Source organism: Armigeres subalbatus, chromosome 2 (assembly GCF_024139115.2).
Source record: "Armigeres subalbatus isolate Guangzhou_Male chromosome 2, GZ_Asu_2, whole genome shotgun sequence".
NCBI lineage: Eukaryota > Metazoa > Arthropoda > Insecta > Diptera > Culicidae > Armigeres > Armigeres subalbatus.
The window spans coordinates 31,471,140-31,492,819 of NC_085140.1; the positions used below are offsets into that span (position 1 = coordinate 31,471,140).

Here is a 21,680-nt window from a genome sequence, read left to right on the forward strand (position 1 = left end):
TCCAGCTCCGCTTCGACCTGGGCAATCGGGTGGAATCGTCGAAGCGGGTGGCCATCAGTTGAAGTACTAGCTTCGCCTCGTCCAGATGATCGGTTGGTGCCGCCCGTTCATCAAAGCGTGGGAGCCGCTTAAGTGGTCGATGGAACAACCCGCATCTCGCTCGTCGAAGTGTATGGACTATGTAAGAAAAATAGGTGGCTCCGCTTTCTCTCGGTTGAAACCTCAGATAACGAAAAAACACTCGTGACGCTTTTTCAAGACGGATATTTTCTCAATGCAATATAAACTATCAGAATGTCCAGATGTAGATCTTGATCTTTTATTTACAAAAACAATGTTTCTTATTGTTACAATTAGCTCGATCGCCTTTAACATTAAAGAGCATTCATATCATTCCATTACATGATGTCAGCCGTTACTGATTTTCTTCAGTTAAACATTTTTAGTCCAAGTTACCTCTCAACCGGGTTTGTTTTTTCATCATGGCATGACTGAAAAAACAGTTGCATGAAACATGATAAACTAATTATTTATTTTGGTGTGGATTATGCGTCCTATATGGATGTTTTAAACACTGTTGAAATGTTAATAAACTTTAAAAAGACTGCAAACAAAAGGACTATACTATTATGTATCGGCCAAACTATGAGCTATATAACTTGATAAAGAATATCATCATGCTAGTATCTAGTTTTTACTGGAAATAATGTAGGTGTATGACGTATTATAGCAAGATTGTCTATATCATGTGATATAGGTCGTAGGGAGCATCCTTAAACAAAGATAGCAAACACATAATCTACACCAAATAAATAGGAAATATGTTGGAATCATTTGTGTTCTAATTAGGTGAGAGGTTCACTTTTCTTCTCGGTGATCAATCAGGTAATTTCTTATTGGCCTACTGATCTGTCGTCTATTTTTTGTAACAGTTTTGATCATTCAATGCAAATTAAGTAACTGTTATGGAGATGGAAGCGCTTTTCTGCTTTTTTTTGTGGAAAAATGTAAAATTTACATAAAATGAGCCTAGCATGTAAATCTGGTGAACTTTTGTTCATCACGCGGATGTTCATTTATTTTATTTTGTACAGCGGTGGAAGGTATTTCCATGCAGAAAGCGTGCCTCCATCATGGAGTACGTGTATTGTAATCACTTTTAAATGCCATTCGTTGGTGATCTACAATCGAAAAAAACAAGTGACATCGAATCTTTTTGAAAAACCTAGCAGTTTCATGTCATAAGCGAAAAATTTCATTAATAGTGGAAAGTTCTGAAATGCTTAGTTACAGATTTTTTATTTCGGTTTCCATCTCACAACACTGATTAATTTTTTTGGTTTTCTCAAAATTCTTAACAAAGTAAAACTCTCCGTCTGCTACATACAATTCTCCACTTAAATCTAGAGACTTTTTAACCAGTGTACACACGAGTAGAGTTTCAATTGTTTAGGTTGTTCTTGGAAGAGATGGAAGAATAAATAAAAGTTCCACATATCTCCTAGTTGTAAAACTCTCAATTACATCGTTCACACATTCGCGCATTTTGCATTCAAATAAGAGCACAAAAGAAAAACATTTTTTACTATATTTAAATGCAGAAGGATTCATTTTTACAATCACTGAATGGGGGGAAGGTCAAAAGTATCGAACACTCAATGTTTTTGGATTTTTATTTAAATATGTCATGTGGAATACTATTCGGCGTAGCGTATTTCGATACTTTTGAACTTCTCCTAGAAAAATTTCTTACTTTTCTGGCATGCAAGCGAGGAGCGAAACATTAATAATAACCATAATTTGACTACATTCCTTATCATCATTATTGTGTACAGTTTTATCGTCCAGTTTTGCTTTCATTTTGTTTGTTTATTTATTTTTTTAATATTGTTGGCATTGACTTCGATTTCTGTGGTTCATGAAAAATACCTATAGAAAAATCTTTCCTACTGAACACCTCCACATAACGATGTCAATTTGACAATCAACCATTTTATTTCCGTCCGATTTCCTTCGCCACAGCGGTACAAGTGCTGGTGTAGGCCAGGTCCGTTCCGTTTGTGTTGATCCTCTCGTTCTGAATGTGTGTGTCGTTGCGGTGCGGGGTCTGTCGGATTATGGTGGTTGTGAATGCACCACCGCCCGGTTTAGTATCACTTCACTTTGGCAGCCTTGAGTTGCATTTTTGTCTATGCACGTCTTCGTCCTTGTCGTTGTGATGGATTCCTAGTGGGGTCTTTCTAAACTATTGTTTGTATTCTTATTGTTCGCTTGATGGTTTTTGTGGCTGTGGAAGGAAGGGTAACTACTTTGTGTTTGACTCGGTTGCGGGATTTCACGCAGGTTTTTTTTACGATTTCTGCAATACTTCGGCAAGATGGCGACTGTACTCCTGCTCGTTAGTGAATTCGTACGTTTGACTGAAAGGAGAAATCAAAGATGTTATTCAGAATAAGCCATTTTTTTTAAATTGTATTTGTATTGTATTTGTATTGTATTTGTATTGTATTTGTATTGTATTTGTATTGTATTTGTATTGTATTTGTATTGTATTTGTATTGTATTTGTATTGTATTTGTATTGTATTTGTATTGTATTTGTATTGTATTTGTATTGTATTTGTATTGTATTTGTATTGTATTTGTATTGTATTTGTATTGTATTTGTATTGTATTTGTATTGTATTTATTGTATTTGTATTGTATTTGTATTGTATTTGTATTGTATTTGTATTGTATTTGTATTGTATTTGTATTATATTTGTATTGTATTTGTATTGTATTTGTATTGTATTTGTATTGTATTTGTATTGTATTTATATTGTATTTGTATTATATTTATATTGTATTTGTATTATATTTGTATTGTATTTGTATTGTATTTGTATTTATATTGTATTTGTATTATTTGTATTGTATTTGTATTGTATTTGTATTGTATTTGTATTGTATTTGTATTGTATTTATTGTATTTATTTGTATTGTATTTTATTGTATTTGTATTGTATTTGTATTATTATTTGTATTGTATTTGTATTGTATTTGTATTGTATTTGTATTGTATTTATATTGTATTTGTATTGTATTTGTATTATTGTATTTGTATTATATTTGTATTGTATTTATTGTATTTGTATTGTATTTGTATTATATTTGTATGTATTTGTATTGTATTTGTATTGTATTTATATTATATTTGTATTGTATTTGTATTGTATTTGTATTATATTTATATTGTATTTGTATTGTATTTGTATTGTATTTGTATTGTATTTGTATTGTATTTATATTTGTATTGTATTTGTATTGTATTTGTATTGTATTTATATTGTATTTGTATTGTATTTGTATTGTATTTGTATTGTATTCGTATTGTAATTGTATTGTATTTGTATTGTATTTGTATTGTATTTGTATTGTATTTGTATTGTATTTGTATTGTATTTGTATTGTATTTGTATTGTATTTGTATTGTATTTGTATTGTATTTGTATTGTATTTGTATTGTATTTGTATTATATTTGTATTGTATTTGTATTGTATTTGTATTGTATTTGTATTGTATTTGTATTGTATTTGTATTGTATTTGTATTGTATTTGTATTGTATTTGTATTGTATTTGTATTGTATTTGTATTGTATTTGTATTGTATTTGTATTGTATTTGTATTGTATTTGTATTGTATCAGCCAATGCAACATTTTTTAATTTACTCTTCTTGAAATTACGACAAACCGTTTTTCTGTTCATGCGTCCGCCATGATCTATAGCAAAAGACTAAAGCGAAATGGCTTGTGAAACTGCATTTTTGTTCCAAGCTACAACCGAAATGCCCCACAAATCACTTCTCAGGCTTACAACAGACTGACTATGCTTCCTACCCTCCTGTGTCGTATCCATCGTTCAACAAACTTACCTAAAAGTGTCCCGCTTCCTTCGCTGGTCATGGGGTAGCGCCTCGACGCAGAGCACTATGAACCGATTATCGCACGAGTACCGGTCCTGATCCAGTAATTTATTGCCGAGCAAACTGCTGGCCATGCCGACCTTGTCAGGGGAGGCCGTGTGCCACGCATCGCAGTACGTGTCCATTGCACGCTCGCCGAGGGCGCTGGCACCGTGCCACACCAGCTTCTGGGGCCTGTTGGAAGAGGCAAGGAAAGCACAGAGTTAGACGGGAACGGGAATTGATGTATTGGACTGGGAGAGAACTATTTAGTGCAGGGCCACCTGATTGGCATTCGACTGGTTCAACCATGATATTGACTACTTAGGAAAACATTAACTAGACCAGTCCGTTTAAATCTTAAAACAAAAATCAAGAATGGTGATAAAATGGTGATGGAAAAGACAGATTATGAACGTCTTTATCTTGAATAAAATGGACAGAAACGGCAATCATGCTATCATGCAATGCCAGATTGATTATTGCCCTACGGCTTTGAATTGCGGTGACCTTTTTCTGGTACCTATCAACGCTATCATGTGTCTGGAAAGGTTGGGTGGAATTTATGATTGTCATTTGAGCGCAAAAGATGGGAACTAAATCAGGGATGGTTCAAATGTGAACGAAGCCGCCAATCGGTCACGTCGCATCATTTGTTTCATAGGCACACGCGTGTCGCCGGGAGCGCCATCATCATGTCTGTAGACCTATGCTGTGCAATCGAAGTGGGAGTGGGAAAAGCGGAAAAACAAATTGCGATACTTACCAGCTGATGTCGGTGAGGACATTCTTCCCACTGAAGCTGTATATCCGCGGGGTCTGCGGGAAGTAGCCACCCTGGCCGTTGAAAATACTATTCCACGAGTTGAATAACACATCGCCTCGGGTGTTCACTACGGGAAGCTCTCGATCTGCTATCCGTACGATGGTATCCAGATTGGTTATTCTGCGGATGTTTGAGGCGGAGCAAATTGTAATTGGATTTAGTGAATGAAAGACAAGTTAATATTTTTTTTAAATAATTGATTGCTACATATATTAATACTTTTTATTACAAATTTTACAATCGTTCCAACAAATCTACATCAAGAGAGATAGTCCCTGAAGGTATCACATTTGTATTAATCAATCAGCTTGTGGAAGGTGTGACGCTATCAATTTTCAATCAGTTTTCAGTAGATTGCCCCAAATAAATGCACTGTTTGTTTGTTTGTTTGTTTGTTTATTAACCAGTAGCGTAAAGGAGTTCCTTTTTTTCTTGCTACCTGCGAGCTTATCATGTCTTACACAATAAAAAAAAAATACACTTTTAATCTTTTACAGCTACATACAATAAAATAATTACTAATATTAAACACGGTTCCAAAATTCTAAACAACCCTTTTTAAAAACTGCTTCTGACGCAGAGCATTTAACTGCTGCAGGCAACGTATTGTAATTAACCACACCTCTAACGAACAGTGAACTAGAATAGCCAATCGAGTTATTGGGAGGAACAATCAGGTTTTGCTGGCGACGTCCTTGAGAAAGTATAAGTTTCTCAAATAGCACTGGTGGAGAACGCGTTTTAATTAGTTTGCGCATAAACAAACATGACCGATATAAATAGAAAGTCTCTAGTGGGCATCCGAGTAAATTATTTTGTAGATGACTAACGTGTGCATAGCGGTTTAACCCATAGACGAAACGTACACAAGCATTCAATGCAACACGTAGTCTGTTCATAGCTATTGCAGATGTACTAACGTGGAGAAGTTCGCCGAATATAAAGTGAGGTAGTACCAGAGTCTTGAACAGTTTTAATCGTGTGTTGAAAGGCGCAGTAGAAACACAAGAATAGAGCGTTCGAAGGCTTGCGTATATTTTCCCACATTGTTGATTGATAAGGCCATTCCACTGCAGATCCGTTTGAAATATAAATCCAAGATTCATCGCACTTTCCATCCATTCAATGGTTTGACCGTCCACCGTGATCGAAGGTAGCATATTAACTCCAATAATATTCCTTCGACTACCCTTCATGAACATAGCTTTACTCTTAGAATGGTTGACAAACAGCTGGTTTCGTTGAGACCACTCGTTTACTCTCTCGAGGTCCTCATTCATCATCCTGATAAGATCATGGGAGCAGATTCCGATGCGATAAATATATAGTTGTACATCGTCTGCATATAGTTGTATTGAACAGTACTTGAGAACCGTTGGCAAATCATTGATGTGACAGCAAAACAGCAAAGGACCAAGTACCGATCCTTGAGGAACGCCGGATGTTACAATGCCAATCTCGGATTGTTCAGTCCCACAGAACACTGTCTGATTCCGCTCTGACAGGTAGGACTCGATAAGGTTTATGGCAGAACAGGAAAAATTGAACTGTGTCTTTAACTTCAAACAGAGCTTATGGTGAGGAATAGTGTCAAAAGCCTTCGAAAAATCAAGCAGCAATAATACAGCAGAACCTTTCCTATCAATCGTTTTTGCCAAATCATCGTATATACGAACAGTGGCCGTTTGGACACTTTGACCTTTCCGAAATCCAGCTTGACACTCTGTTAGTAGATTGTTTTCCACCAAGAAAGAAGACATTTGATGTTCTAACAGTTTCTCGAATGCCTTTGAAAGCGCACATAGGATACTAATTGGCCTGAGGTTCGACAACGTATTCAAGTGCGGTTTCTTCCGTAGTGGCAAAATTTTGGCGAGCTTCCAGCAAGACGGAAAAGAAGACGTCTGGATGATTTTGTTGAAGATATGCGTTATCTGGTGCACGACCAACGGCAGAACAATTTTGACGAATTTGATCGGCAGGTCATCGATTCCAGTCGCGTTTGATTTAATTCCGCATATGGCATTCACGACTTCCCAGTGTTCCACACGCCGGAAAAATGAAACTGTAAGGGAGTCTAATGTACTTCTAGTTGTCGTGTGATTTTCGCTTGGAATATAACTCGATAAAAATGTCCGATTTACCTCGTCCGGATGAAATTCACAAAGGGTTGACGATTTATCCTTACAAACTCCGATACCTTTTATCCGATTCCAAAGTGTTTTAGGAGGGATTTGGCTGTCAAGAAAACGGTTCATGTATTGCGCTTTTGCAGTAGCGATCATCGTATTTGTTCTGTTCCGAAGTACATTATACCGACGTCTAGCCTGTTCTTTGCATGCTCTCGGAGATCGAATCCAGTCTCTGTAGGCCAAATCGCGTTCTAGCATAGACTTACGAATTTCACTATTAAACCATATGTTGGATGATCTATGGCTCTTACTTGAACGAAGCGGAATGCAGTCATCATGAATCTGCTTTACGTGTGAGTTGAAAAAGTTTACAAGGTCATTTACATTATTTATTCCGTAAAAGATGTCCCAAGGAATGGAAAGAATGGCATTCTGGAGTGCTCGTGAGTCAAAGTTGACATAGTCTCGATATTTGTGGGTCATTTGAGAAGGCCTAACGTCAACGTCTATGGAACCAAAAATTAGATCGTGCTGTGACAAGCTAGGGAAGCTTACTTGGCCAAAACGGAGAATTTTATCACTACAATTGGTTATGAACAAGTCCAGTTGTGAACAACCATTTCTATGATAAACTGTCAGCTCAGTACTAATGGAAGACAAGGAGAAACTCGTCAGCATATCTTCAAACAACTTTCGCTTTCTAGTTGGCTGGGATAAATCGGTGTTGAAATCACCGATCAGCAGAATGTTATTATAACTCGCGGCGAAAACGGCCAGTTTGTTAGAAAGAAAGCTTGTACAATCATTATCAGGAGGGACAGCCATAACTAGGATTTTTTCTCCATCTAGTCGCAGTTCCAGTGCCAAACACTCAGTTTTATCTTCAGACTCGTATGACAGTGCACAGTGTGCTGAAGACCCTAGAGCAGGAAAGGTAGTCATTGCAGTAAATTATAATTCCACCTCCACGACGGTATGTTCGGTCATTCTGTATAATTGTAAAACCTGGAATAGCGATGCTACGATTGGTGTTTCTTGCTGAAAGCCAGGATTCAGTAAAGCAAGCTACTGAAACCTTCGAGTTGCTTAGCAAATCTCTCACCTCATCCAGTTTTGTTGAGTTTCGTGCACATAAACTTTGAGCGTTTCCATGACACACATTAAGTTTGCCAAAGGGAGAATGGCGCTCATCATCGCACCAGGAATGGTTCAGTAACGGTGGCATCAAGTGACAGAGGAAAAGCAGTTTTTAGAGGGTTGTGTGTGAACTACGGTAGAGGACATATTTTGTTACTTCACATTAAAACAATCTTCGCACAATCGTAACTTAACAATTAATTTACAATACGAAAAAAAAACTACATTAACATTCTCAACAAACGCAAATAGTGAACGACGGCAAAAAACTTAACTAAGAAAAATGATCCAGAAGTGCCTCCGAGCGTATCGTTACTGGAAGCTGATCAACGGAGCGTTTCACCATGACAATCCCCTGCTTCGTATACACCGACGATAGCTTCCCATCCTTCTTCAATTTTAGAGCAGCTGCCTTTATCCTCCGAGCAGTAACCGTTAGGTTTTCGTTGACGTAGATTCGACGAGTTGAGTCAATCCCCAGATGACATAATTTTAGATCCCGTTTTTGAAGATAGCAGCTGTAGAATTCGTCACGATCGTTCCTTAGAGCAAATTGTAGTATGATCAACGCGTCACCCTTCGCATTTGGTCTCAATCGCCGTATGTGAACCAAAGGTTTTATATCCTCGTGAAGTCCGACAAACTTCCACATATGATTGAAGTATGTCATCAGGTTTTCATCTTTTAGGTAAGGAATACCGCTCACAAGTAGTTCACTTCTGTGCTCGAAATTGTCCACTTCCTGCGAAAGGTTGTCCACTCGTCCGGACAGATCAAACAGCGCATCTTCGTTGCATTTAAGTTTTGTTGTATAATCCGCTTTGAAAGTATTGATGTCGTTCATAACAGTTTGAAGTTTTTCGTCAATTTCCGCTTTCACCATGTCTATTTTCCCGCTGATGCTAACATTTATTTCCTCGATCCGCGCCAAGGTTTTCGCAAACTGGCTGTTCATTGCTTGCATAACAGTTTCTAATGTCAAAGGTTTGAAGCTCTCATCGGCATCGTCATCCGTTCGTACACGCTTAGGCTTAGAGATGTTCATCGTTGCGCTGCTGCCTGGTGGAGTTCGCTGCAGTGTTGACATATTGACTTCGGTTCTTCAACGAGCAACCACAAACGAAGATAGAAAACTTATCGTTTTCCGAAGGTTTATTTTGAACCAAAAACAAAGTTTATGCTGGATCCGACCAATGATAAATTTTTGGAACGACGATTTACGGTCTCGAAATGCAACGTCGGAACTGGATAACAATTCAGCGATCACAGAGCGTACTTAGAGAGCTTAAGGAATTCTTCCGAGGGCCAGCGAAAACGGTTAAAGACCACTATTTGCAGTTTGTTTGACAATGACTCACAACACATAACTGGTAGTCGCGTTTAGTAGTTTAGGGCACTGTGTTTACAACAGGAAGAGTAATGCCACATACAAGAAAATCAAACAAAAGTTCGATTACTCCGTTATACATCTCAAGAGTCTAAGAAGCATGGCGCATGAAAAATTCAGATTCCTGATGGTACAAATCTGATTCTGCATTTCCATACCTGGCAGTATTCGTTTCCGTTGGTGATACTTCACTCCTGCTTGCATCGAAGGGTTTCCAACCAACTGAAAACTGTTTCCTTTACTTTCCCGTCCTATGTTTACCATACCTACGTACGAACATCAATCTGTTTAAATATTTCAGTGGTGCATTTGTGCAGTTTTATTATTCATTGATATTTCAGCATCATTGCTACTAGTGAGCATTACCATCAATATCATCTCGACCGCCACGGTAAGTCGGCCAGGTTAGTCTTTCCTTTCGTTCGGGGGAGACTTCACAGAGGGCGGACGACCTCTCGACTCGGAATCAGTTGGACCATATTGATGATTATAAATTCACTGCGAAGGTTATTCATTGCTGTGCTTCGCATGTGTAGAAAGTGAGTTCGTTCTATTTCATTCACTGCTAATTGATAATGAAGACTTTGAAAGATAATGGAACCAAGATTCAAAATTGAAACAGTAATCATCTGTCAGTTTCATACAAATTTGACTAGTTCGCATTTCAAACTAGTGTACTAGTCTACTATAGTAGACCTGTCCAACGGACATAGGACCTAACTTGTTATGTTCCTGAACGTGCATGTCGGGTTAAATTCCACGTCTGTTATCTGTGAAAACATGTCTTTGCAGCAAAATCCAGTAGGTACGCTGCCTTGCAATGACTTCAATTTTCGCCTTTGCTACTTTTCCGTTTTACTGTTCGAGATTCTTTCCACGCTTATCGCAGAAAAAATCTAGGCCATATCAACAGAGCACAGTTATCTTTTGACGTGAACCTGGATGGCCTAATCCACCGGTTTATCTATTATGCAATCCTTTGACAGACAGAGAGACCTACCTGTTGGGAACACGCGCGTTCGTTGGACTGTTATTAAAATTTTATCGCCGGTAGACAATTTCGCCGATGAAGAGATCTGTTTGCAGTTCCCTGCAGCCGAATTCCGGTCAAAAAATCTTTTGTAAGAAATAAAATTCTCGAAAAGATTTTAAACATTTTCTTATTTTGGAGTTCCGACGAAAGTGTGGAAGAAACTTGTTGACAGATAAAAAAGAAAATGAAAATTAGCTTTAGCTTTAAGCTTAGCTCTAGCTTAGCTTTAGTTTTGAACAGCAAGCTTAGCTTTAAGCACAGCTTTAGCTTAGCTTTAGCAGCTTAGCTTTAACAGCTTTAAACAGCAGCTTTAAGCAGGCTTAGCTTTAGCTTAAGCAGGCTTTGCAGGCTTTGAGCTTAGCTTTAAACAGGCTGAGCAGCTTTAACAGGCTGAGCAACAGCTGAGCAGGCAGGCAGCTGGCAGGCAGGCTGAGCAGGCTGAGCAGGCTGAGGCAGGCTGAGCCCAGGCTGAGCCAGGCTGAGGCAGGCTGAGGCAGGCTGAGCCAGGCTGAGCCCAGGCTGAGCAGGCTGAGGCAGGCTGAGCAGGCTGAGCAGGCTGAGCAGGCAGGCGGGCTGAGGCAGGCAGGCAGGCTGAGCGGGCTGAGCCCAGGCTGAGGCGGGCTGGTGAGGCTGACGGAGGCTGGGCGGGCTGGGCCAGGCTGAGGCTGGTGAGCCGGGCAGGCTGGGCTGGCTGAGCAGGCTGGGCGGGCTGAGCAGGCTGAGCAGGCAGGCTGAGCCAGGCTGGGCTGGGGCTGAGCCAGGCTGGGCGGGCTGGGCAGGGGCTGGGGGCTGGGCAGGCTGAGCTGGGCTGGGGCAGTGGGGCTGGGGCCAGGCTGGGCAGGCTGGGGCTGGGCAGGCAGGCTGGGCAGGCTGAGGCAGGCTGAGGCAGGCTGAGCAGGCTTTGAGGCAGGCTGAGCCAGGCCAGGCTGAGCAGGCTGAGCGGAGGCTGAGGCGGGCTGAGGCAGGCTGAGCAGCGGGGCAGGCTGGAGGCTGGGCTGAGCCAGGCTGAGCCCAGGCTGAGCTGGGAGGCTGGGCTGGGCAGGCTGAGGCTGAGCGGAGGCTGAGCCAGGCTGGGCCCGGGCGGGCAGGCTGGGCTGAGCCAGGCAGGCGCAGGCTGAGCTGGCAGGCAGGGCTGAGCCGGAGCTGGGGCTGAGGGCAGGCTGAGCTGACGGGCTGGGCGGCAGGCTGGGCGGGCTGGGCCAGGGCTGGGGCGGGGGCTGGGAGACGGGGCAGGCCGGCTGGGCCCGGGCTGGGGCTGGGGCTGGGGCTGGGCCCAGGGCTGGGCTGGCTGGGCTGGGGCTGGGCTGCTGGGCGGCTGGGGGGGCTGGGCTGGGCTGGGGACTGGGGCCCAGCTGAGCTGGGCTGGGCAGCGCAACTGCTGCTTTAGCTGCTTTAACAGCTTTAACAACTGCTTTAACAGCTTTAGCTTAGCTTTAAGCTTAGCTTTAGCTTAACTTTAGCTTAGCTTTAACAGCTTAACAGCTTTAGCTTACTTTAGCTTAGCTTTAGCTTAGCTTTAACAGCTTTAAGCTTTAACAGCTTTAAGCAGCTTTAGCTTAACGCTTTAGCTTAGCTTTAACAGCTTTAGCTTAGCTTTAGCTAGCTTTAAGCTTAGCTTTAGCTTAGCTTTAACAGCTTAGCTTTAGCTTAACTTCGAGTTTCAGGGGCATTCTCAGGTCCCTTCGAAACCCGTGAGGGGTTACGGCAAGGTGATGGTCTTTCATGTCTGCTATTCAACATCGCTTTGAAGGGAGTAATACGAAGGGCAGGAATTGACTCGAGTGGTACGATTTTTACGAAGTCCGTTCAGTTATTTGGTTTCGCCGACGACATTGATATCATGGCACGTAACTTTGAGAGGATTGAGGAAGCCTACATCAGACTGAAAAGCGAAGCTATACGGATTGGACTAGTCATCAACACGTCGAAGACGAAGTACATGATAGGAAGAGGCTCAAGAGAGGTCAATGTGAGCCACCCACCACGAGTTTCTATCGGTGGTGACGAAATCGAGGTGGTTGAAGAATTCGTGTACTTGGGCTCACTGGTGACCGCCGATAACGATACCAGCAGAGAAATTCGGAGACGCATAGTGGCTGGAAATCGTACGTACTTTGGGCTCCGCAAGACGCTCCGATCGAATAGAGTTCGCCGCCGTACCAAACTGACTATCTACAAAACGCTTATAAGACCGGTAGTTCTCTACGGACACGAGACCTGGACGATGCTCGTGGAGGACCAACGCGCACTGGGAGTTTTTCGAAAGGAAAGTGTTGCGTACCATCTATGGTGGGGTGCAGATGGCGGACGGTACGTGGAGGAGGCGAATGAACCACGAGTTGCATCAGCTGTTGGGAGAACCATCCATCGTTCACACCGCGAAAATCGGAAGACTGCGGTGGGCCGGGCACGTAGCCAGAATGTCGGATAGTAATCCGGTGAAAATGGTTCTCGACAACGATCCGACAGGAACAAGCAGGCGAGCTGCACAGCGGGCAAGGTGGATCGATCAGGTGGAGGACGACTTGCGGACCCTCCGCCAGACTGCGTGGTTGGCGAAGTGCAGCCATGAACCGAGCTGAATGGAGAAGTCTTTTTATGTGCAGCACAGGCCACTCCGGCCTTAGTCTGATGATAAATAAATAAATCTATATATCAGTTATTTAGGGGCCCTCCTTAGCCGTGCGGTAAGACGCGCGGCTACAAAGCAAGAACCATGCTGAGGGTGGCTGGGTTCGATTCGGTGCCGGTCTAGACAATTTTCGGATTGGAAATTGTCTCTCGATTTCCCTGGGCATAAAAGTATCATCGTGTTAGCCTCATGATATACGAATGCAAAAATGGTAACAGCTTCGAAACCGCGCAGTTAATAACTGTGGAAGTGCTTAATGAACACTAAGCTGCGAGGCGGCTCTGTCCCAGTGTGGGGATGTAATGCCAATAAGAAGAAGAAGAAGAATATACAGCTATTTACAATTGTAGTTCAAACGTTTTCAAAATTAATCTAAGTATAATTGGAATATTAAAGCGTTTTGCATCAATTCTACCGTTACACTCGTTAACAAAGCCGATGTATTTTACAAGCAAGCGGAGAATCTCCACTCGCGCAGCTCTTCCAATTCCTGGCAAAATAGGGCTCGCGAGGTCCTCGAATGACAATCTCCTCCAACCATTCGTGTAGCCGGCTAGTCTCTGCTGTAGGACCGTCCGTGCCGTAGGACCGTCCGACCCAAATGCAGCTACAGAACTTGTGCTGGAGCGTTTCAGTTCAGATACCTGTATGTCATAGTGTTGACAGTTCTCGTCCGCCACCCGTTGCATCACGTGCAGAAGCTTCCGATGTTCGATTTTCCCGTTCACCAGCAGGTAAAGTTGGGATCGCTGCGATGAGGAAAGCTCCTTCATTCAATATTTCGCCACGCGCGTGGCCAGTCAAGCGCTGGACTGTTTCGTTCCACCTTTGGCAGTTCGGTTTGATGGTGGATCAGATCGGCGGAGGGGTTTTGTTTGATATGGTGGGGAATTTGGGATAAATCTGATAGGATTGATTTTAGGTCAGGATTGTCTATAGAAATTGCAGGGCGAGGAATTGCGTGGAATAGAAGGGATTTGTAATAAGGAATGGAGTCGATCTCTTTCAAGTGTCTGTTGGTGGCCAGACTACGGATTTTGCATGCCAAAACATGCAAATTTAAGCCGCCGTGCTCCTTCTTGCGTACCAGCTGCATAATGGGAACGCGCGCAGGCATTCGTCTCCACAGGAACGTCTCCATCGTTGCTGTGATTTTCGTGGACACCAAACGGAAGCAGTACGGACGAAGATACCACAGTCTCAATGTGCCAAACGTGTTCTGCATAATCACCCTCTGGTGAAGAGTTAGTGTGCGCAACGACTACAGCCATATTTGCTGTGAAAACTTGCCCGCCAACGCACCCCAGGTGAGTGAGGTCATCAGCCTTATCGAGTTGGCGAAGGTAACACCCAGAATCTTGACTACGAAGGCTGTTTGTAGCCACTGGGTACCAATTTCGTTACCTTCGAAAAAGCCAACATTCACTGCAACCAGTGTCAACAACCACGCTAATATCGTCGGCGTAGGCAACGAGCAGATCATCCCCACATACTTGCTCAAGCCTACACATCAGTGGGTGAAGATAAAGCACGAACAGGTGCATGGACAACGGGTCGCCTTGCCGCACCGACCGTGTGATCTCAAACGATCGAGAGAGGTGCCCATTGATGAGCAGCCGGGATGTAGACCGACTGGCTATATGCGAGAGAAGAGAGATGAGTTCCCCGTTGAACCCGAGCGACCGCATGGTTTCGAAGAGGAACGAGTACCGCACGCGATCGAAGGCGTTCTCCAGATCGAAGCTGATCAGCTTACCGGCGCGACGGTGGTGACGGAGCTTGGCGATTCGATCTTTCAGAGCGACAGTGGCCTGGAAGCAGGTGGATGGCACGCCGCCATGTTTTTGCAGCCAACATCGCAGTGTAAAATTCATGACAGTATGTGTTTTTGTTTACAAGCATCACATTTGATTCTCATTAGGATACAGAACTGTCAGTGGGATACGGTCGCGTAATGTTGGCTGCAAAACAAACCTATTGTGTGAGATAGGGATGCCACCGGGCTGCCTGGAAGATGTTTCGCTCCGCGTTTGAACATTCTGTCCGTTGCTTAGGACGCGGTGGGCCTGCATAATTCTTTCCATCCTGTTTTTCAGGATGCGGGAAACAATTTATAATCGCTGTTGAGCAGCGATATGGGTCGGGCTGTGTTGTCGCCTCCCTTCTTCTTCACCAACACGATGACGCCCTCCACGAAGGCATTGGGGAGATTTCCGTTAAGCATGTTCAACTCACGGTGGATGACATCGAACATCCGGAGATAAAATTCTCGTGGGATTCCGTCGGCACCGGGGGATCGTTTGGGTGCGCTCGCCCTGATAGCAGACAGAATTTCTGCTGTTTGTATCTCCTCCATGCACGCTTCGTTCAGTGGGTCGTCCGGTGGGATAACACGTTCGCAAGCGAAATCGTCCCCGTTGTTGGCATTGCCGTCATTTTCTGCTGTTTCTTCTGAGTTAGAGGCTCGAGAAAAAATCAAACAGATTTGCCTCGATCGCTTGAGGCTCGACGATGATTTCGTCTTCTCCCGTCTGTAACTGCGTGATCGTGGTTTTCTTCCGTCTTCTATCCCCCAATTGGAAGATTGACATTGGCTCCCTTGCCACGTGCGTCTCGTTGTTGCGCATGCACATGTGGGAGAAATTACGCTGCAGTGCCAACGTTTCTTCTTCCAGCCGGGCTCGTGTCCCAGTGGGGGAAGACATAGTCTGAGCGTTAGCGCCTGTGATCCGTGAAACAGCAGACGTGCGTGTAGGCCGACTGCAGTTTGTCGCGAAGACCACGGCTCACATAGATCCGATCGAGTCGAGATCGTGCGTTTCGACAGACATAGGTAAAACCGCCATCACGTGGCCACGACTTCTCCCACATCATGTAGTTGCAGCTGCTGTACAGCTGTTTTTGAGGAACGGACTGGTATTCGGGCTGGACGAATCGCACGCACGCAACGCAATTGAAATCGCCAGCTACGATGACGTTCTCGGTGTGGTGGCGGAGATAATGAGCAAGCGTGCAATTGAAGAACTCCTCTCTAGCAGCGCGCTGAGCAGTGCCGGAGGAGCGTAGACGTTGCAGATCGTTGTGTCGATGCACTCGCGGCGCGATTAGTCAGCTGTCAGGCTCTTCTCCACGTGGTGACATGGATGTGCTCCTTCACCGCAACAGCTGTGCCACTCAAATTTACAAAATTTACGAGAATTTACAAAATTTACAAAATTTATAGCTAAGCTAATGCTAGCTAAGCTAGCTAAAAGCTAAGCTAACTAAGCTAAAGCTAAGCTAAAGCTAAGCTAAAAGCTAAAGCTAACCCCCAAGCTAAGCTAAAGCTAAAGCTAAGGCTAAAAAGCTAAGCTAAAGGCTAGTAAAAGCTAGCTAAAGCTAATAAAAGCTAAGCTAAAAGCAAGCTAAAGCTAGCTAGTAGCTGAAAAGCTAAGCTAAAAGCTAGCTAAAGCTAAGCTAAAAGGGCTAAAGCTAAAAGATGGAGCTGGAAGGCTGGAAAACAGGGAACAGGAACTGAAGCTGGGGCCTGGAGTGGGGAGCTGGAAAAAGCTAAAAGGCTGAGCTGCTAAGCGGGAGTGAGGCTGGGAGCAGGGCTGGGAGCTGGGAGTGGGGTGGTGGTGGGGCTGGGTGGGAGGCTGGAGCTGGGGCAGGCTGGGGGAGGCTGGAGCTGGGGGTGGAACAGCTGGGCTGGTGGTGAGTGGAGGCTGGGGAGCTGGTGGGGCTGGGGGCTGGTGCAGGGCTGGGGCTGGGAGTGGGGCTGGCTGAACAGGGAGCAGGAACAGGGCTGGGAGCTGGGGGCTGAGGCTGGAGACTGGGGCTGAGGAACTGGGGTGAGGAACGAACAGGTGGGGGTGGGGTGGGTTTGGGGATGGGGTGGGAACAGACAGGGGTGGGGTGGGAGAACAGGTGAACAGGGGTGGACTGGGAGCTGGGGTGGAACAGGGAGCTGGGGTGGGGTGGGGTGGGGAACAGGAACTGGGGCCAGACTGGGAGCTGGGGGTGGGGAACAGGTGGGGCTGAACAGAGGCTGAGGTGAGGTGAGGAACTGAGGCTGACAGGTGGGTGGTGGGCAGGCTGGAGGGCAGGTGGGGAGGCTGACAGGTTTGGGAACAGGTGGGGAACAGAGGCTGGAACAGGGAACAGGGTGGGCTGGGGTGGAACAAGGGTGGGTTCAGGGGGCTGGTGAACAGGGTGAGAGGTGGTGGGTGGGAGTGGGCTGGAACAGAACAGGTGGGGTGGGCTGGAACAGTGGGAATTTCAGGGCTGGGGTGGGAACAGGGCTGGGGATGGAACTGGGGTGGAACAGGAACTGAACAGGAACAGTGGAACAGGTGGGTGGGGTGGGGCTGGAACAGGGCTGGGGTGGTGGGGTGAACAGAACAGGGCTGGGGCTGGAACAGGAACAGGGGTGGTGGAACTGGTGGGGTGGGGTGGGGCTGGGAACAGGGTGGGAACAGGGCTGGGCTGGGAGGTGGGGAGCTGGTGGGGCTGGAGTGGGTGGAACAGGTGGGTGGGGAGTGGGGGAACAGTGGGGCTGGGAACAGGGTGGGGTGGGAACAGGGGGGCTGGAACAGGGCTGGGAACAGGGAACTGGAGTGGGGTGGGTGGCTGAACAGGGTGAACAGTGGAACAGGTGGAACAGGCTGGAACAGTTTCAGCTGAACAGGAACTGGGGGCTGGGAACAGGTGGGCTGAACAGCTAACAGGGTGGGGTGGGCTGGTGGGGGAACAGGGTGGGGGTGGAACAGCTTCACTTCAGCTTCGCTTAGCTGGGAACAGCTAACTTCAAAAAGCTTCACTTCGCTAAGCTTCGCTAAAACTAAGCTAAAAAGCTAAGCTAAAAGCTAAGCTAAAAGCTAAGCTAAAAGCTAAGCTAAAGCTAAGCTAAACTAGCTAAAAGCTAAGCTAAAGCTAAGCTAAACTAGCTAAACTTAAGCTAAACTAAGCTAAAGCAAAGCTAGCTAAAGCTAAAAGCTAAGCTAAACTAAGCTAAAGCTAAGCTAAAAGCTAAGCTAAAGCTAAGCTAAAAGCTAAGCTAAAGCTAAAGCTAAGCTAAAGCTAAGCTAAGCTAAGCTAAAGCTAGCTAAAGCTAAGCTAAAGCTAAGCTAAAAGCTAAGCTAAAGCTAAGCTAAAGCTAAGCTAAAGAGCTAAGCTAGCTAAAGCTAGCTAAAGCTAAGCTAAAGCTAATGGTTCGGTGTATTCGAGGTGATAAAGTTAGAGCATTCGTTGCTTTCAGACAGTTAGAAATCACAACAATGTTGATGTTACTGCATATTTCCATCACTAGATTGAATATTTATCATTTTTTCCAATAATTACGTTTGAGGATGTTTTGAACAATCTGTATGCAAATAGTTGTCAAAAGACATCTAGTGGAAAATATGTGAACTCATATTTTTCTTCGCAATAAATTTTAGTTTTTTCTTTCTCTCCAGTCTATCGGAATCCGGTATGAAGAGAAGAAATTTCTGGAAAGAGAAAGAGAATTAATAAATCTCTATTTATAAAGAAATTTTTAAATTTTTTTCTTGAACCTTCGGAATTTGTCCTAATTTCTGATTTTTTTTTTTCAATTTGCTTTACTAATTTACAAAATTTACAAAATTTACAAAATTTACAAAATTTACAAAATTTACAAAATTTACAAAATTTACAAAATTTACAAAATTTACAAAATTTACAAAATTTACAAAATTTACAAAATTTACAAAATTTACAAAATTTACAAAATTTACAAAATTTACAAAATTTACAAAATTTACAAAATTTACAAAATTTACAATATTTACAAAATTTACAAAATTTACAAAATTTACAAAATTTACAAAATTTACAAAATTTACAAAATTTACAAAATTTACAAAATTTACAAAATTTACAAAATTTACAAAGCATATTAAATTTTCGTTTTTACAACACTTTTGAAATTTATAAACTTTATAAAATTTCCGAAAATTAATAATATTTACTCAATTTAAATTTTGATATGATTTATCTTCCTTCAATAGCGTCAAACGTTTTGCTACATGTTACGTTGGAGTTTACTTTCTTCTCACTCAAACTGCTCTCGAATAGTTGCATTCATCAGCGATTTGCACGCAACCAGGTGGGTTGTTGTGGGTTGCGAAACGTAGTGTGGGAAAAATCCCATTCACTCATCATCAGGTTGCTAACCAGGGGGGAAAAGTGAGCCGTTTTACGTGTTGATGCGAGCGTGTTGTGAAATTCTTCCGTTTCAAAAGAAACCCAAAACTGTTTCAAATTTAATTAAGAAGTGTTTCTCGCGTAGAGTCGCGCTGTGAAAAGTCGATGCAGATGGTGTCGAAGGAAAACATAAAAAGAGGTTTGTGTAGGAATGTAATGCTATAGTAATTCAGTGATGGCTTGATATCAACGACAAGTTTTCCTCGAAGCATACAAATGGGAGGTAACATGTTCAGCGAGTGAATTTTTGTTTTGGAATGAGATTTTTACATAGATGTATGCTTAAATACAAAGTAACTGAAAATGTTCAAAATTTTCTTACCAGAATATTTACGAATAAGGTAAACCAAGTAACAATTAGTTACAATGCTTTTCTGATAATAATAACGGTGTGTAACAGTCAATTTGGTAGGGCTGCGTGTTGGTTTTTCAGTGTGGCTCGCCGAGGCAAACCGAATCTGATTAAAATGCCTTCTTTTAATAATGAAAATTCCGCGCACCAAAATCGCAAAATTGTGCGCTTTGCGAGAATGACGCATTCATCGTTAATTTTCACACCGCTGGAATGAAATTGGCTTTGATGGAATTGTTATTTGGCAAAGTATGTAGGTGGCTTGCGAAATGTTCACTACCTGAGATCGTGGAAGAATTTACGGAATGGAACCATCTAAATTGTTACAAATAGCGTAGTTTGTTCGTATGTGAGTTGGGCACCAAAAATAATTTAAATTTTGATTTAAATATCTGGAAATATCCAATTTTTAGTAATTGTTCTGATAAGTTTTGGTAGTTCTCTAGTTTAGATCATAAGTCATAAGATCAGAGGAAAGTGAATCTCCAACTCAAGTGTTATCAGAGGCTTAGGAAAACAATAGCAGAATGCGACGCGTGCGGATTTCGTGTCACTTACCGCGAAGTTCCACCCCTAACATGTGCGGATTACTGGATGAGCGAATAAAGTCGTAAAATTAGCGCTCCACCGGAGGCTCATTAAGGAAAATCCCAGCCTCCGGAATAGACATGCGTATGTTTGGAACTGTTTCGGTTGACAAAAGCTGTCTCTGTCGGGCGCGATAGTCGTTTTAAATTATGTCGGATTTCATCGCATCCGTCGAACTAAACTTCATGATGGGGCGTGTGTGTGTCAGGCGGTTTTCCGAAAGCGAAATAATGACGTTTAGGTGGAAACTTGACACACCGGGAAATTCGGCGTGGGTGGGTGGGTCTTTATTTCAAGCGGCGAAATATTTAGTTTTGCACGTTCGCATTGTCTGTTTAATATTTGTCGTTTTATCGTCGCTCATATTGAGTCAATTTAGTCGAAAATTGGAACGGATAATAATTATGATCACCGCCATTAGGATAATTGAAATAAGGGAATAATAATACGACTACGTTTGGTAATAGAGACGCTAACAGCATCCATACAAATGGAATCCATGAAATTTGGAATTTAAAATCCACATTGTCTGAGATTTGATAGCTTTTGTTATGTTTTTTGGCAGAATTTTACATTTCAGAAAAATTAATCCATATTTCTTATTTTAAAGATATTTAAGTTCGTTAAACTCTCCTTTAGATGCTTCATTTCACATCAACTCATAACTTGGTACCCAATTCCGGCGTATTAACTTCACGGTTGATAAAAATGATTGAAACTTTTTCGATCGACTTACCTCGACGACAGGAACGCCCGGAAGGTTCCCAGGAGGCCGGCCCGCCGCGCCTGTCGGTAGCAAGCATAATCGGCTCCGCGGATGCCTTGGATATCGCCCGAGTACGGTTCGTTAAGCGCTCCCATTCGCAGCTGGTGGTGCCGGCAGCGGTGGTGTTGTGGAAGAATACGAAATGAGATTGCGATCAGATTTGTTTTTGGTTGGCTGTTTTCTTCAATACTGTTTAAGGTAAATCGACTATAGATAGAAAGCGAGACAGACGGGGGGAGCATAATCAAATTATCGTAAACTAGGAAATTTTGCAAATGCGCACTCACCGGGGATTGACAAACACAAAATTTTAGATCGACAAACTGATGGGAAATTAAGTTAGGAATAATGGTTCTACTTTGGGACGAAAAACATGGAGTAACAAAGGAAAATCAAACAACACAAATTGTATCTCAGAATATGTCTGTGCCTATTTTTTAAAATAAAAATAATTACTTCGGTTCTAATGAGCATTTTGGCTGATTGTTTTTCAGGTTTTTCAACAACAAACTGTAACTTACAACTAATCAATCATTCATTAGTTTATAATTTTCGTTCCACGAAGTAGTGTGATACATTTAAAAATATTAATTTGAATCGTCATCGAGGATGGCAATGGGTTCTTGTTCAAATACCTTGGATGTCAATCGCTATCCAATCTCTCACTGCATGTCTAAA

At 42.9% G+C, this 21,680-nt stretch overlaps 1 protein-coding gene across 19 annotated transcripts in view; it reads right to left on the bottom strand.

Annotated features, from left to right (window-relative positions):
• Positions 1-297: 297 nt before the first annotated feature.
• Positions 298-21,680, bottom strand: part of LOC134218429 (collagen alpha-1(XVIII) chain) — an 865,092-nt gene continuing 843,709 nt past the window's right edge. For all 19 annotated transcript variants that reach the window (XM_062697407.1, XM_062697401.1, XM_062697402.1 and 16 more), the window contains 4 exons: positions 20,973-21,103; positions 4,712-4,891; positions 3,916-4,140; positions 298-2,420 (listed from right to left, as the gene is read on the bottom strand). In XM_062697407.1, coding sequence (XP_062553391.1) covers positions 2,351-2,420; positions 3,916-4,140; positions 4,712-4,891; positions 20,973-21,103 — 606 coding nt within the window. In that variant the 3' untranslated portion in view covers positions 298-2,350. The remainder of the gene's footprint in view (positions 2,421-3,915; positions 4,141-4,711; positions 4,892-20,972; positions 21,104-21,680) is intronic.